At 35.9% G+C, this 18,070-nt stretch overlaps 1 protein-coding gene across 1 annotated transcript; it reads right to left on the bottom strand.

The window, feature by feature from the left end:
- Window positions 1-1,072: 1,072 nt before the first annotated feature.
- On the bottom strand, window positions 1,073-17,493 carry slc26a10 (solute carrier family 26 member 10). The gene is made up of 18 exons (XM_077219097.1): window positions 17,101-17,493; window positions 15,941-16,051; window positions 15,656-15,813; window positions 15,403-15,567; window positions 13,491-13,643; window positions 13,208-13,290; window positions 12,153-12,300; window positions 11,742-11,855; window positions 11,425-11,502; window positions 9,284-9,379; window positions 9,075-9,181; window positions 3,143-3,212; window positions 2,770-2,949; window positions 2,016-2,070; window positions 1,825-1,913; window positions 1,682-1,736; window positions 1,501-1,607; window positions 1,073-1,379 (listed from the first exon to the last, which is right to left on the bottom strand). The coding sequence occupies exons 1-18, from the start codon at window positions 17,360-17,362 to the stop codon at window positions 1,341-1,343; spliced, it is 2,070 nt and encodes a 689-aa protein (XP_077075212.1). The 5' UTR covers window positions 17,363-17,493; the 3' UTR covers window positions 1,073-1,340.
- Window positions 17,494-18,070: the final 577 nt, after the last annotated feature.

Genomic DNA, 18,070 nt, shown 5'->3' with positions numbered 1-18,070 from the left:
GATATATAAAATTAACTTTAATCTTATTTTTTATATATTTATAAAAAAATATATAATTTATATTAAGTTCACCCTTTAAAATGATATTGAAAAGAAACACAAATTGTCCAGTGAAGGAGAACACTTTTATGCAAAATATAAAAAATATTTCTTGGTTTGATCTCTTGTTAATATCTTTGAACATGACAATGTAATGATTACAAGTTAGTTTGACAAGAATGTGAATATTGCATATACCTGTATATATAAAATACTGTCACAATATCCCTTACATTTTAAAGCATTGGTTTTATCAAAGCATTTAGGACTATGCATTCTCTAAAAGTAAAAGATGGCAACAATGTAAGATCTGAAAGTATGCCTTCATAATTAATAAAATACTAATTCAGCCACTTCTGATCAATTGAAAATATTTAGACATACATAATTGATAAAATAACCATAATTTATCTCTCTTTTTGCCTACACATGGAGTTTGCAGAAATAGCAATATTGTTAGCACTGCTCTTAATCATGTTTGTGCATGTTAAGGCCGATTTACACCCCGATTTTGGGATCTGTTTAAACCAATGCATAAAAACCTCAAATGGGGGTGGGAACTCCAAATTAGGGCATGGATTCCTCCCATTGACAGACAGCAACCCCAATGTAATTTCACTTTCTGACAGTAGGTATTGTTACACACACACACACATATATATATATATATATATATATATATATATATATATAAAGTGGAAATACCCCAGCAACACTCCATAAACAAACTACTGCTTAACTGTCTGTTCATGTCGTGATGATACATGTCTTCAATCATCCGTTCAGATTCAGACATCAAGCAACATGTAAAATAAGAATACAAAGAGGCAAGAGAGCCTGTACCAAATTGTTCCTTCGCTGTTCAAAGTAATCTTTTCTAGAGCACCACCAAGTCTTAGTTTTATGTAACAGCATCTGCTCTGACCATGTGACCAAAAACATGAATCTTATTGGTTGGCCAGTTTTCTTAACTGTGCAAGATGGAAAAGAAAGACCACATCTTTGTGTTGTTCTAAACGAACATTACCAGTAGTTCATTAGAATTAAAATGTTTATCACAACAAATTTTCACAATTGTCTTAGTATGACAGGCTTTTAGCAAGTAATGAACAAAACAGCCACTGCAGGTACGTACTCTTAGACACCATAGAGTTCCCTGACTAAATCACAGCATGTTGAGTCCAAATAAATGCTTGAATGACTCATTCCTCGACAAACTTGTAGTAACCCACTGTTCTTCAGGTCCAGTTCTGAGTCTCAGTTCGCATAAATGTTGCAATACTTTGGTAGTGTCAGATAAATCATACCCATACCGTTGTGTTGTTCTCAGGAGGTTTCTCCTGTCAAGCAAAATTATGCAATGTTAAATGAAATGCAGTTGTGCCACACCAGTTTAGCACTCAAAATATGCTGTTTTGTTGTTGAAGAAATTACGTAAACGAAGAAGCCTTTGCATCTTACTGTTTGCTGTTGTATGTAAACCACAGCATCATGGATTGTAACAAAGATATGCTGAGGATTCATGTATTTCATGAGCCCACTGGATGTGAGAATCTTCAGTACACTCTCTACAGAAGGGAGAGAATATTACACTCAGGAAGTAGTTTGTAAGGTTTGTCCAAGTATATACCTGGAAACTCACCATTGCAGTTAGCCAGGTATATCGTTATCCCAATCTTCTGGCACTCCATGCACATCTGTGACAGGATATAAGTACCGTGAGCATATGACACGATTAATGAGGATGCGACTGGTGTCAAAACAAACCTATACGGCCCAGCTCACCTGTATGAATAACCGAGCTCCCGCAACATCCACAAAAATGACACTGCTGCAGTCTATCAACACGGCCTGGACTTCTCCCTCAGCCATCTCTGCGTTAAACAATTGAGAAAAACCCACAAGTGTGATTCGTCTGAAATAAAAGACTCTCTAATGTGATTTTTGATGCTGCCAAATATAAAATGGGAACGGACCTGATCTGAACAAGTCATTCTTTGAAGAAAATGAACTGTCTGCAACTCCTTGTTCCTTGAAAAAAAGAAGAAAAAAAAGTTATCCAATCAAATGTTTTCTTTTCATAATCTGTTATTTTGTTGTTGTTAGAAGAAAATCTCCAAAATATCACATCAAAATAATAATACATTACTGATTACTGTCTTAGGTCATAAATGCTTTATAGTTTTTTTGCATTACAGTGATTTTAAAAGAAGTTAAATGCAGGTAATATAAAACCGCAGCAACAGTATGAGACACCAATATTCATTAATAATATTTAATATTATATAAAAGGTACACTATGTAACTTTTGGCCCCTCTAGCATAAAACTGCATGTTTTTTGTGGAAGAACATTGTTTTGGATGTGTTTCGGCTCTGCGTGACTGTGCGGATACATATGACAACTCAAATACACATGACATTTCAAATTCAACCCAATGTTTATCCTCATTTTATTACGAGCTCTGTCGCGTTCTTCCAGCAATTAATATAGTTCATTATTCTAATTACATAACTAACATAATATGACACATGGTGACTTGGCACATTAACAATTAACAGAATGTGCATTTGCTCTGAACATGGCTAATGAACATTCAGAACTATTTTTTAATGTAATAAATTATTTTAAATAAAATGCTAGTGGACATTTTCAGGCTTAAGCGAACAAATAATACAAAAAACAAAACCAGAAAAACTATACATCTAAATTGATAGATTGATCGTCTTACTACAGAGCTAATGGCCTCTCTCTCTCTCTTCTCTTTGGCCTTCAGGGCTTTCTCTCGGCTGCGTATCCTCTCAGGCGTGAGGCCTAGAAGCTGAGCCATATCGGCCTTGAAAAAGCTACGGTTGCCATAGTAAATAGGCCCATTGTAAGTCAGGATCTTCACACCAGGAACTTCATAGCACTACAATTCAGAGGGATGGAGGGGGTAAAACCACATCATCAGTTACACAACAGAGATGTGATTGAGACAAATGCAGCCGAGCAAAGGTCAAGCGATTGCATTTCCAAAAAAAGGCCCAATTCTAATCATAGTAAATTACATTATGTGTGGTAATAAGAAAAGAAACTTAATATGACTGGCTCTGTTGACTCACTTTATTATGGTTGTTGATGGATCTGTAGATCTCCGTGTTGGCGGCTCTTCCCAACACAGAGCAGCTGGCCCTGAAAACAGAAAGTTTACTGTGAGTTCAGGGACATCTTTTTGTCTCAACTTTATCTCCCCTTTCCTTAAATGTGAATTTGGAAGGTTGTTTTGGAACACAGGGGTCTGTAAGGGATACTGGTTTGCTGTTTTTATACAGCCCCTGAGCTTTGGAAAGCATAATTAAAGGATGTAGTAAACATGATTATTAAAGCAGATAAATACACAAATCTAATTAGGTCGTTTCAATCTCAATTATATTATGTACTCAATATCTTGTTTCACTGGGGCTGCTCTAGTTGGATTGCTAATATCGTTATCTTTATACGGTCAGAATGATACGCTAATTCAGTGGTTCCAAGCTTTCTCCCAGAGGATCACTTTAAAATACTATATGTTTCACAACACTTCTGAAATCTAAGCATACTTGTAATTAAATCTGATTTACACAGAAGTACCCTGCATCCACAAACAATTTGGTTATCCTTAATGTATAAAATTACATGCCAGTTCATCTTTAATGGGAATCCTGTGCATTATTTTCCTACAGCAAGTATATTCAGAAGTGATTTTATTGCTTGCCAAACTAAAATCATTGCACACTTCCAATATGTTGCATGGTGTTTGCATCAGAATTAGTTTTTTTTAAATGCTACAAATTTTCTGACACGTATAGAATGGTTTGGTCTGGTTTTATTATATAATCATTTAAAACCTTTTATCTTTTTTTTCACTAAAAAAAGTTTTTATGTTTTTTATGTTTTTTGCACGGATTAGGTTTTAGTGGCAAAAAAAAAAAAAAATCGCCACCTATACCCTTAAATAGGGCACTATTTGAGAGGACAGCCATTTGTAGTGGTGTCCGAAACCATAGTGGATGTACTCGAATGCACTCCTTCAATCCTATACAATGCACTACAACTGATGTACGCTCAACTAGAGAAAACCCATAATGCACCGTGAGAGTCGCACACATGGCAAATGAATTCCCGCGTCTTTGAACTTCTGTGAGAATGAACTTCTTGTCAGAAGAAGTATGGAGCTTATTATATGACAAAATTATTTTAATTTTAATTGTGTAAATTTTAATTATTGACATGTGTAATCTAACAAATTTGAATGATATGGGGGATTTTATAAATTTCTGAATTTGATTTCTTTAAACGAATATTGAACTTTTGAAATTTATTGAATTGAAATGTTTTATGGCTGAATTTTATAGACATGTATTTTCAAACAGCTGTTTTTTTGTTCTGAATTCTTAGACTGCAAATATCTAGTTTTGTATACAGATTCAAGTTTTCAAGATGAAGAAGAAATTCTGAACTTTTCTAAAATTCAAAACGTGGAAAATTCAGATCGTACAGAAAGTAGGTCACAGGCAGGCCCGGATTACCCAATGGGCATTATGGGCACGGGCCCAGGGGCCCCTTAGAAATATACACACTAGATGTCGCCTTGGCTACGGCAGTTCATTAGAATGAATGAGTCAATAGAGCCGCCATCATTGAACAGCCCCTCCTCTTTAATGCATAAGCGTCAATGTAGGCAAAGGTCTAACGGAAATAAAATCACCATAAATCGTCATGAATGCGATTTTCTAGTTTTTTGGTTCGTTCCAATGGTCAGACATGTATTTACCCTTGAGTCCAGAGAAAATAAAAAAAAGATTATTTTTTTTTAAAACATTCTACCTAGTTCAGATTTCGTTCGTGTGAACATCCATACGCAGCACAAAAGTCCGAAAATCCATGAATTCGGAGTACAGGCGGAAGTAGCAGCATTACCTATCTACTTCCTATGACAAGACCCCTGTTCCAAAATTTACCAAAATCTACAGTGGCGTAGGTCGTAGGGCGTGTGGGGCTTAAAAGCAGCTTTTGACGCGTTCGACCCGAGTTCGAATCCGCCTTTTGCCGAACTATCTCTTCTCCCTTTTCATATGAGATGTAAAATGTATAACCTATACCATAAATGTCTCTAGCGTTATATTTTGCCAACGAACTAAAATCGAAACCTTGATACGGCTTTGTGCCTTTATAAAACAGCACAAGACTGTAATTAAGTCGCCTATAGGCATTCTGTTTGTGCTGCGTGATTTAAAGGGACTATAAGTAACTTTTTAGGTAATTTATAATCTAAAATCAATATTTTTATTCATAAATATGTCCCCAATGGTGTACAAATACCTCTGCCAATTATCTGATTTATCCTCGTAAACGAAGAATTTATTATATTTCTAAATGGGACGGGTAAGTCCATGGAGACTTCCATGTAGTTCCGCTATCTTGAAAAACTATAATAGCAGAGAGGGTCAAAAAGTACACCAACGCGTTTCCACAATGCGTTTTCGTTCAGAGCCAGCGTGACGTAATTGAAAGAAGCAGAAACGGAGGAGCAGAGCAATGAGAGGCACTTGTCATTTTCATTTTTAATGGCGGACCATACCTATGCCGAGCCACTGGATAAGAAATCCTCTTCGCCAAAACAGACCAAAAATGATCGTAAAAGGAAACGTGACCGGAGGATACAAAAAACACGAGTAAATGTCGGGATTGCTTTTTCCCGGTGGAAAGAGCTAATGCAGGAGAAAGAATTCAAAAGAGACGCTGAAGTCCTGCTTTCTCCTCGACAGGTAAGTCAATGTTACAGTCTTAATTACAAGTTTTTTTAATAGCTTGGTTGTTTACTTTATTATATAGACAGAATAACATTTACAGTTAAAAGTTAAACAGGCTCTTTGATGAATAGCAACTATTGAGTAAAGTGAGAAGGCGCTAAAAAACATTTGTAAGTTTACTTTTGTAAGCTAGAAATTCGATACAACTATATTTTAATAGAGCATATGATTGTTCTTGCATTGTTTGCATAGCTAAGTCTACTTCAATTTTTATGTTATCTGATATTTTCTGTTATTTATCATTTATACTGTGACCTCACATTGAATAATAGCCTACAGACGCATAAATTCTGTATGTAGCTCTTGTAGCTGTCGGGCATCTTTGTTGTCGTTGTATTGACTCTCATTCTCCTCCTCTTCCTCGTCCTATTCCTCTACCTCTACTTCTTCTCCCTACTGTTGTATCATCTGATGATATCTAACAATGCACATACTTCAAAAAAATATAACAAGTAAACAAGGCATAACTACTAATTACACTAGTTCATGTTTTTGACACTCATTACTAAATACTGTAACATTCGTTTGTTCGTTGTGTCAATTTGAAGTTTGTTTGAAATAACAAACCTGTTCACCAGAAGGAAAACTCGACGAAGTGCTATTAGAAGACATCCTGTCATAGCTTTTTGGTACATAACGGCTACCGTAGATGCAACACGCATTTGAAAACGCGAGGCGCTGGAGAGCACAATTAGTTTGAATGCAAAATACAATTTCACCGATAGATGGGAGTAGTTCTTACTTAATGTCCCTTTAAAGAAAAGTGCGCTCTTTGCTCACGCGATCAGCATGGTGATTTGGTGTTTTCTCCTAAATAAAAGCTCAAAGGTTTATTTCTTGCAAGTGAAGAAATTAGGACAAAAGTATTTGTAAATTTCCTATACCATAGTGTAAGTAAAATATACTTTTGAAATATTAATTTTCCTTTATACAGTACATTTATAGGCTGAGACTGAGACTATATCATAACTAAAAAGATGTTTGTTCCCTCTTTAATGTGCAGGTACAAGTCAATGCTTTTTCTTTGTTCAATGTGCACAGTTCATGGGTAGAAGCCGGTTAAAGCTCTTCATTTTGAACTATCAAAGTGCACCAGATTGATGCATTTAACCTTAAAATGTACAAAATTTTCTTGCCCCTGAAAAGTTTTACAAAATCCTGTGGGAAATAACAATTATTTATGAACTTTACTCAAAAAACAAAGTTTCTTTTAAATCAGTAAAACTGTCAATGCAAAAGTAAAATTGGACAAACAATACATTTGGCCTGCCTTAGGGGGGCCTACAAGACATTGTGCCCAGGGGCCTCTGAATTCTTAATCCGGCCCTGGTCACAGGTCATCCACAGGGAAGAGTAGAGGATCTCAGAAAAGTCGAACGGAGCATTTTGGCCAATTACAGAGCTAATAATAATAAAATAATAATAATTTTTTATAAAAATAAAACACAAGGCCTACATCATAAAACTCAGAAGAGTATGTATTTTTATATCTCTGATAGTCAGTCTCGATGACGGTTCATGAACGTTAGGCCTATTATATACCCAAGTCAATGCATTATTCTATCCTTTTTGTATTAGTGTTTAAAAAAAATTTTTTTATTACTAATTATATTGATTTATATCTTAATTTATTATTTATTTATTTTATTTGCTGGGCGACCATGGTAGGCTGTGACTGCCATCATTTACCCTGTCATAGTCTACCCAGCTGATGCAAAGCGTTGGTGAATTTATATCTACACAGAAGAAAGCCCTGTCTAGGCTGTTCCCCGGTACGGGTTGTGTCGAGCCATTGGTTAGCCTGGTTGTTTGATGAGAAAAATATTAAAAACGACTGAACGAATGATACACGGATTCTCTTGAACCACCACCACGGTAGTGGCAGAAAACTACTGCAGTGCAGCTCTGTAATTGGCCAAAATGCTCCGTTCGTCTTTTCTGAGATCCTCTACTCTTCCCTGTGGATGATCTGTGACCTACTTTCTGTACGATCTGAATTTTAGAAAACTGAATTTGAAGTTCCGAATTTCTTCTTCATCTTGAAAACTTGATTCTGTAATTTTTAAAACCGGATATTTGCAGTTTAAGAATTCAGAACAAAACAAAAAACAGCTGTTTGAAAATGCATGTCTATAAAATTAAGCCATAAAAACATTACAATTCGTTAAATTTTAATTGTTCAATATTCGTTTAAAGAAATCATATTCAGAACTATTTAAAAATCCACATAATATTCAATTTTGTTAGATTACACTTGTCAATAATTCAAATTGACACAATTCAAATGAAAAAATGTTGTCATATTGTGAGCTCCATAAAGAAGGCGCCCGCAGCTGAATTCCATCCATCCATTTTCCAAACATTCACTCGTTTTCATTCACTCCTACAAGTGGACTATATTTGTGGAGCAATGTAGGGAATAGTAAATATAAAAAGTAAATACCCTATAGGTATTTCAAAAACACAACACAAGTGTGCTGCACATGTCATGAAAAGTGGCTGGCTGCAGTTTACTGTAGCTCATTAATCATTGTAAACCATAAACCATGTGATAAAACGGGGTGTAACGTAACAAGTAACAATTGACAGCTTCGCTTGCGATTGAGGGTAGGTTTACATGTCAACGATATACTAAAAAATAAACATGACGTCACAGTTTTCACAAATTCGCTTTTTTGTAGTTTACACAGAGATAATGGTATCGTTTTCAAAAACTTGCAAAAACTTTTTTTAAAAGTTTGCAATTTCAGGCCCCCAAAACGCTGTTGTCGTGTAAATGAAAGGCCAAAACTCAAAGGGAAAAACGGCCCCTGAATCTGCAGGAGGATGGTTGGCTCCATGGGCGGCACTACTGGCCAGCCTCGGGCTCAAAATGACGTAATCAGCGCACTATGTAAACGGCCATTTCTGGGATATTTTGGCTCCATTTTTATACAGTGGATTGGAAGGAAGTGGAAACCTGTCATCCACCTTTTTTTACAGTCCATGTTGAAATCATAATCATTTCCTCTAAAATCAAGAGCCTAAGAGAGCACTAGTAACCCCTAGTGGAAGTCATGACCCTGAAGTTGGGATACCCTGCTCTAATTTATACTAAATATCTCAAAAAGTGACAATATGCCCATAATGGGAAGTGTCAGCATTTTATCCTATATATAAAGTTTAATCTGAACAAAATGAGTATATAATGCTCTAAGAATACCTCTGTGTGCGACAGATAACTGTCATCATGGAGAAGACCACCCCAATGGCCAGGCCCAGGTCAACATTTAGCACAACTACTGACAGCCAGGTCACAAGCCACACCATCTGCTCAGACATATAACAAGAATTAAAATTGATCAGATGGACTCAATGTCAAATTAAAGATATATAGCACTTTTCTGGGAACAAGAAGTGGTAAAGACATACAAAATCGATTTTGCTGACTCTCCAAAGGTCAGGAAGATCCTGAAACAGCAGAAACATCTGTCTCAGGCTGGTTACGTTTATACAAGCAAGCACTGCCTGGATGGAGAGAAAGGAGAGGCATGTTGTTGGTTATATTGATAATTCCTTAAAGAGAACATGAATTCAAAATGTACCCTATTTGTTTTGTAACTATGTAATGTCTATGAACCATAAAACAATATTACTCTAAAGAAATATCCCAATAAATACATTCTGAAATTTGTCACATTATGCAACTTAAATTTATTGAAAATGTGTCATTGGTAAACCATAGCTAACAAAACAACATATGTTCTAAGAACTTTTTGATAATGATCAAGTTTAAGATCAAGATAAATAATTAAGTTATCTCAGGACGGTCAAAATGTCCAATTTTTTAAATGTTTTAAAAAAAATCTTGTTTGTGACAAGGTTAGCAAAGACATTAAGGGAATTTTCAATCATTTTAAACATTATGGGAACGTTAATTTTTGAATGTTGAACATTTTGAAACAAGTGGTAAAAAAAAAAAAAAAACGTTAGACAAATATCCAACTAAAATGTTTCAGAAATAACATTCCATGAATGATGTACTCTTTAGTGCTAAAATATTGAGAGCATTATTAAAGACCAGGGCTGCGATTCCAGATAATGATGGCTCTTAGCACTTACGAGCATTTTCTACGAGCAACTTTACGAACGTTCGTGTTAATTTCATGTGCGTTTCACAAAAAGGCACTTAGCACCATCGTGCGCAGCTGTGCTTTAAGTGCTACTTAAGAATCGCTGTCCGTATGTCAAGTGCTGAAATGTCACCATGTAGAATGGCTCGTAATTGTAGCACACAATTGTATTTTGAAATGTTTAGCCCAATTGTTTTCATCTGATGTGCATTTTCTATGAGGCCATTAATCTATAAAAGCACAAACCTACGGGTTGAGACACCAGCAAAATGGCTGAACCAAAAAAATTAAGAAAATACATTTTTCAAGAAGAGGAGATTATTATTAGTTTAGTGGAGGTGGAGCTATACAAACATATTATGTTCAGCAGGTTTAAGGGCAGTCATAAAAATAAACCAAAACAAAAAATCTGGGAGGATATTGCTACACAAATGACTGCAACTAGGGGCGTTAAAAGTTAAGGGAAGGAGGTCAGGACTTTGCCAGCCTTGCTAAAAGGAAAAGGGCACTGTTAGAGGACAACATTTAATAAAACAGGTGTTGGGACCAATGATTCCCCCTTCTCACATTAGAGGAAGAAAGGGCCTTGTCACTACTTGGCACAAGTGCTTCAGATGGCATTTGTGGTGGTATTGACATCCATGGAGGAGTAGGGGTAACTTAACCTGAGTTGTTCTATCAGTTTAATCTGCTATTGAGAATGTTTGTAGTTGTAGTCAGGACATATGAGCGTGTCCTTTCTTAACAGGGAGGAGGATGAAGAGGTGGAGGAGAAGGACAAAGATGGCATGGGACCACATGATGGCCAACCAAGAAACAGGCTACATGGCTAGTTTTCGTGCATGTCAGCAAGTCGTTGGCAGATTTTTTTAGTTCATGCCTATATTTCCCCAGTCTTTGAAGCATATTACATCTTTTATTAATTTTTTTGTTCATTCATTTAATTACGATACAAATTATTAGATTAAATTATTTGTTTTGTTTTTGTTTTCTACCCTTTTAATTATTTTATTTATAAATTCATTTAAACAAAAAACGAGTAATAAAAGTGCAAAACTTTATATTATAATCGCATTGCACTTGAATAAAGTTAAAGGTGTAATCTGCCGGTTGTCCTGCAGGTGACCTCATAACTTCTTACGATGCACTTGGGGATTTACGATTACTCCAGAGCACTCGTAGATCTACGATGATTTCCCAGTGCTACTTAAGTTACGATGCTTTTGGGAAACAGACCGTAATATTTAGATGAGTCATACGATCGTTTTTACGAACTTCTTAGGCTTACGATGATTTTGGGAAACGCAGCCCAGATAAATATGAATAAACATTCTATTAATGTAACTGGAAGAATGTTTGTTGAAAACTTTGAGAAAACCTTGCTAGAAAATTAGCCAAAGTTCTGAAAATGTTTCCTGTTAGCTGGGAAGGGACTCTTACCTTGGGTAGGAAGTAAAATAGAGGTCCTATCAGCAGAAGTACAATAAGAACGACCAGACTTGTGAACAATCCAGCGAGCTGTTGAAGAAAAAGGGTTTTATTGTATCTAACTACTCTACTACGTTCGACAAACAAGACAAAACTTGTAAAGAAAATCATTAACTTAACTTCCAGAAGTGAAAATACTACAGTAAAATTTTCGTTATCTCAACATGACCTTCGCAACATAACATTGCATTTAAAAAAACAAACAATTTTTACATGGATTAAAGTGGCTGAACAGTGAACAGTAGAGGTGATCTCAAACAAACCAGTACCTGTGTGTGAGCTCCAGCACTCTCCAGTATGTTGGTGGTGGCCAGTGTAGCTGAATTGGGGAAGCAGGTGAAGAAAGATGACACAGTGTTGGAGATCCCATGTGCCAGAAGCTCCTACAACAACAAGAACATTATCTTTTGATATTACACGGCTCCGTGGAATACTTGATTCTGATTAGTCAATCGCACCATCCAGCAGTAAATTATTCCCAGATCGTTTTTTCTTTGTTGAAGTTTTGCATTTGGTGAGCTAATTCAATATTAAAACTCAGTCGAATCAATATTTTGTGTACAGTTATTTAATTATGCCATCCAGTATTTACAAACCTATAACCATGGCTTAACTTGCACCATGCTCCAGTTCCACCAATCAAAACTTTTTATAACTTTGATTATAAATATAGTATTTACCTGGTTTGGATCAATGGAGTATCCATGTTTATCTGCATAAATCATGGCCAGAGAAACAGACACAGCGTAGGCAACAAGGGTGATAGCAACTGTGTCACCAGCAATTTCTGGAACTGTCTCCAAAGCAGGCAGCCGTGGCTTAGGGAAGCTGAAAAAATAGTGAACTTTTAGCTTTAAATTATAGTTGGTCCCACTTTATATTAAGTGTTATTTAACTACTGTGTTCTAACATTTGAATTCATAATTTGATACAATGCACTTATTGAGTTCATACAATTTTTAACACTGTACTTATATTTAAAAAATACCAGCATTATCTATAATTAATTGTACTGTTGACCCTTCTCTTACACCTTAACCCACCCTTAAACCTACCCATACCACCAAACATGTCCCTAAACTTACCTGTATCCCACCTCAAAAGCAGCACAAGTGTTTTGCAATACTACATCAACACAATAAGTACATTGTACCTATCAATTTATTTTATTTTTATGCAGGTACATAGTAGTTAAAGACACCTAATATAAAATTGTGACATTATAGTTAAACTGCAGGTTGTATGTAAATTGCACGTTAAATATAATTAAATACATGGATGCATTAAATTGATTAAAATTGACAGTAGAGTCTTTTACGTTGTTACAAAATATGTCTATTTAAAATAGATGCTGTTCCTCAGAATTTTCTATTCATAAAAGAAAAATTGCATCACAGTTTTCAAAACTGTTTTTAACACTGATAATAAGAAATGTTATTTGAGCACCAAATCAGCATAAACTGTAAGAATAATTTCTGAAGACTGAAATTATGGCTACTGAAAAATCAGCTTTACCCTAACAGGAATAAATTACATTTTAAAATATATTAAAATAGAAAACAGCTATTTTAAATTGTAATAATATTTAACAATATTACTATATTTTGATCAAATTAATGCAGCCTTGCTGAGCATGAAACATTTAAAAAATATTACAGATCCTAAACCTTTGAACGGTAGTGTATATACCATTACTATTGATGAATATAATGTACTACATACGAGAATATATTACCCTGCTGGAATATGTCCAACTATCTGAATGTCATACTTGGAATCCAGAGAAAAGGCATATGTAATTCCTGTTGCAATTATTACCTACAGGAGCCACAACAGAATGGAAGATTATTTTTCACAATGCAGACCACAGTAGAAAATATGGTTGATGATGAAACTCTCATTATACTGGACTAGTTGGCTGACGAATGGTAAATATTTGTACAAAAGTTAATTTACTTATTTATGTCTGTGAGTCACTTTAAATCTTTTCAAATGCCTGTTGTGAAGTGCAGACTCACAGTGATGATCTCTATAGGGATGGGAGTTCGCAGACGCTCCCGAAAGCGTGAGTTGACCTCTTTAACTGGCACCAGAACAGCCAGGCAGAGCAGTGATATCACCAGCTCAGCCAAATTAGTGTGGGGCACATTCTCCATCACTGAAGCCAGAGTCTGTGGGTTTAAAGGGAACCTCTGACATGCCTGATTCATTTGTGCTCAGTCATATTCAGTGATACTGCTTCAGTTGTTACTAGAATTATTACACTAGTAACCAGAAAAGGAAAAAACGGTAACACTTTAGAATACGGTTCCTTCGTTAATCAATAACTACACAGGAACAAATGAGTAACACAATATTAAGCGCGTGGCGCTCTAGAATCTTTGCTGTGTATGTTCAAGCAACTCACTCGTCTCGCACGTTGATCTGGCAATGTTTTACAGATGGTCTTGAAGTGGTAAGTGGGCAAAGCAACAAATCTGCATTGAATTAGTTATCGGATGAAATTAAAAGGTAGTGGGATTATTTGTGGTTGACCTGGAAATTTTTACTTGATCAAAAAGTTATGGATTTGATATTAGCTGCGAATTCAGAGCATTAACTTAAGTTGTGTCAGTGTAACGTTATCGATAGCTAGCCTAGTCTAACCTTACAAAGCCAATAAGCCATAGTAACGTTATCTGATCGGTTTTGAAACATCTGTTCTCTTTTGTCTTGTATCAAAGTCTCCCGCTGGTTCAATTGTTTTCAGTTTCATAGAAACGAGGATGTTAAATGTGTTGTAGGCTAAGTGCAAAATCCAACCTAACGTTATCAAGGCATCGACTTGATGTTTCTCCCATAGACTGTTATTCACGGTTGATTAACCATTTTCAAATAAACGGGGTAGTTAACCTTATTCAGCACTGAAATCTGTCAAACTTCTTTCAAAGTCCTTCATCACATATTAATATTAAAATAACTTAATTTCAAAGCACCACAAAGTCAGACCTTAGCACCTTTATGTACCTTTAATGTGAGATAGTTCTTAGATCACATACCAATTTAAAATCATAACATAAAAACTGTAATGGTACTGTTTTTAAAATCATGTGTAGTAGGCCTAAGTGTACAGTAAGTGTGTGTGTAAACATGCTTTAATGAAGTAGACTTCAAAAGCTTTTGAATTTGAGCTTACAGTTCTTTCATCAACCTGTCTTTTACATAAACTTAATACTTTAACTTAGTCCTCAGATAGAGGAGGGTTGCTGCTAGCTCCGTTAAGGTATTTCTGTCCCTCCCAAACTGCATTGAAATGGTATGTTTAGCAGCCAGAATTTAAAAATTTTCAGGGGGAGAAACCCCCTGACCCCTCCTAACATGATCCGTATCACCCGTCAGAAAACAATTGCAACGTCTCAGATTGTGCCCCCCCAGAATGTTCGCTTGCATGACGCACCTGATCATGGCAACTAACTAGCAATGACTAAAGTGTTACTACATACTTCTGTGGGAATTACTATTTTAAACTTCATCAAAAACCTCAAAAGCTTAAAATAATTAGTAATTCCTTTAGAAGTATGTAGTAACACTTGAGTCATTACCAGTTAGTTACCATGATCTTGACTTTAGAATACGGATCCAAATAATTAGTAATTCCTTTAGAAGAATGTAGTAACACTTGAGTCATTACTAGTTAGTTACCCTTCTAATCCTTCACAAGATATTTGCACACACATATATGAGCTAGGAGACATACATAAAAACATATTTTTTTGTGAGATAGGTTAAATAATAAAATCACTGTATATTCACTGGTATTGGGATGGCTGATAACTCAATATGCCTGATTCATTTGTGCTCAGTCATATTCAGTGATACTGCTTCCGTTGTTACTAGAATACACTAGTAACCAGAAAAGGAAAAAACAGTCTGTGTTATGCCATTTCTGACCTTAAAAAGAGAGAAGGCACCAGCATATCGGGGTAGTCGTAATCCCAACATGCTTTGCAGCTGTGAGACGGTCACATGGAAGGCGGCTGCACTTGTGAATGCCTTAACAATCGGTTCTGAGAGGTAAGTGGAAAGGAAACCCAACTGGAGGCCGCACATGCATAGCTGGGACAGTAAAAACAAGTAACATAAATCTCATAATTCTGTGTTTAAACAGAGTGCTATATGTTTAAGTTGAGCAGATGTTGTTTACCATCATTATGCCTGAAAGAAATGCTACAGCTGATGCCACCCCAATTCTCTGGGCCTCAAACTCTGCAGCCTCTGGGCTACTGGAATTCAGAGCAAGCGGGATGGGAACCAGTTGCTCCACCACCGAGCCAGTCATCAGACTCAACACAGCAAAGGTACCTGCAAAAGTCAAACCCTTGGATTATGGCATTTCATTTTCTTGATTAAACATTGACTGGTTAAACATGGTTGCGGATTAAATTGTTTTTTCACAAAGCCAAACTCTGGTAAATGATCTGTCTTTTACCTGTGGAAACGTGGTGACCAGTGCCGAAGAGCATATAGAGAACCACAGGGAAGAAGGATGTGTAAAGACCATAGACAGGAGCCACCGATGTCAACAAAGCAAAGGCCATTCCTAACAACAACGAAAAAAAGAAATGTTTATGTTTTCTTGAATATGGGTCAAGACATGATTCATATTCAATTCATTTATTAAATTAAAGTACAATAAATTAAATAGGCTAATGCATTTTCTATGATGAACATGTACATTTCTGAATTATTTTCAGCAATCTGTAGGTAATCTGTACCTTTCAGCAATCTGTTCAGGAATCTGTAGGTAATTTTCAGCAATCTATAGGTAATCATGCTATGTATTTTTATACACCAAATCAAACTCACCGTAAACTTGTAACAAAGCTTTTATTAGCTGACAACTTGCAGGACGCCATATTACTGTCAGTGTCATGTGACAAGTAACGTTTTTTTATCACGTATTTTAACCTTTTCAGGTAAAGTTTTGTTCAGTGCGAAATTGCTAATGGAGTAAACATAAGAAAACGTCACGATATTTTTTACTCAAAATGATCTAAAAAAAATACACACACACACACACACACACATACACACTTTTTAGTAGTTATTAAATTGTGTTCTCAGGTGCATTCAAGTTACAAATAAATTATTTTAACACTTTTTATTCAATGGTTAAGACTTTATTTATTTAGGATATGTATTTATTTATTTATTTTATTATTATTTTTTGGGGGGGGGGGGGGGGGGGTATGAATACAGAGATTTAGCCTACATTTCCAAGAACTTGCCAAATACTTTAAACCAAATTTGTAAATTATATATATGTATATATATATTATATATATATATATATATATATATATATATATATATATAGGCCTATATATAAACTTTCTGATGTTTATATCAAGTAGTCTAACAGTCTAGCAATAGTTTTTTTTCAACAAAAACAACGTTTATCTCATTAAAGCCGTAGCCTACCGCAACAAAAATGTTTGTTAAATAATTCATCATGTTATGTAATGTTGTAAATGATTTTAGCTTATTATTTAAATAATATTTTTCTTATTCTCTAACCTTTTCTTTCTCTTGCTATTATGTTAGCCTACTACAGCTAGAAACAACTTATTAATTAAGGTTTATTTTTACCTTGGGGAATGTGTACTATTCCAACAGTCAGTCCCGCTATGATATCTCCTAACAGCCATTTTTTGAGCTTGTATTTGGGCAGCCAGCTGCACACGGGCAGTCTCTTCTTGAGCAGGTGAACACACTCCACCTGAGAGCAGCTGCATCTCTGCGCCAGTCTGTCGCGGAGCCGCTCTCTCCCAGGCTGCGCTTCCGTGCCATACGTCTGTCTGAAGCGATCCTCTGTGTATATGTTTCTATACACAGCCACTGATGCGCTCATCTCCTCCTACCGTGTTCTTCCGAGAGCAAGGTAAAAAATCTTCAGAGTTGAACTGCTCCAAACAAGTGCCCAGCCCGTCATTTATAGTAGGAGTCGCTCGAATTTGACATCAGGAACAATTGTATTTTCCTGTCAAGTGGAGCCAATTGAACAGCAGGGTTTTTTTTTTTTATTATTTTTTTTTTATAAAGTCAAAGTCGTACGGCACAAAAAAAAATGCTACTGTGGAGCTTAATACTTGACAAACCTCCGTGTTTAATATCTTGCAATCTTCCAGGTCCTACTGCTAAAGGCTTTTTACAAAGCAAACAATGACATGAACACTCTCATCTTAAACACATAGACCAGCTCTCAGTCCCTCCTTCCCATCATGGCCCGTAACCCTTCAAAATAGACTCTTTCTTTGTGGCTATGACATGAGGAATCATGGCCTATAGAAAGCGTACAATGTATAGCTCTGTGAGACATCTGCATGATGATCAAAGTACTATTGTTTACAGGGTGAAGGTGAAACCTCAAACCACAACTATTACCGATTATTAGAGGTAGTCATTTCCGGGAGGGGGTCGATTTCTCCCTGCCTTTGGTGTCTTCGTGGACTTTGAGGAACCAAAGCTGCCTTCTGAAGTGTAATGATATATGTTTTCTTTGCCTCGCTGATCAAACTGCAATATGATTCTGGTGAGTGTACGTTATATTCCCTTAACA

This window comes from Siphateles boraxobius, unplaced genomic scaffold, assembly GCF_051911475.1.
Source record: "Siphateles boraxobius isolate OS27281-9 unplaced genomic scaffold, OSU_SipBor_1 77, whole genome shotgun sequence".
NCBI lineage: Eukaryota > Metazoa > Chordata > Actinopteri > Cypriniformes > Leuciscidae > Siphateles > Siphateles boraxobius.
The sequence above is the reverse complement of the archived record's forward strand: the minus strand, read 5'-3'. Positions and strand labels throughout refer to the sequence as shown.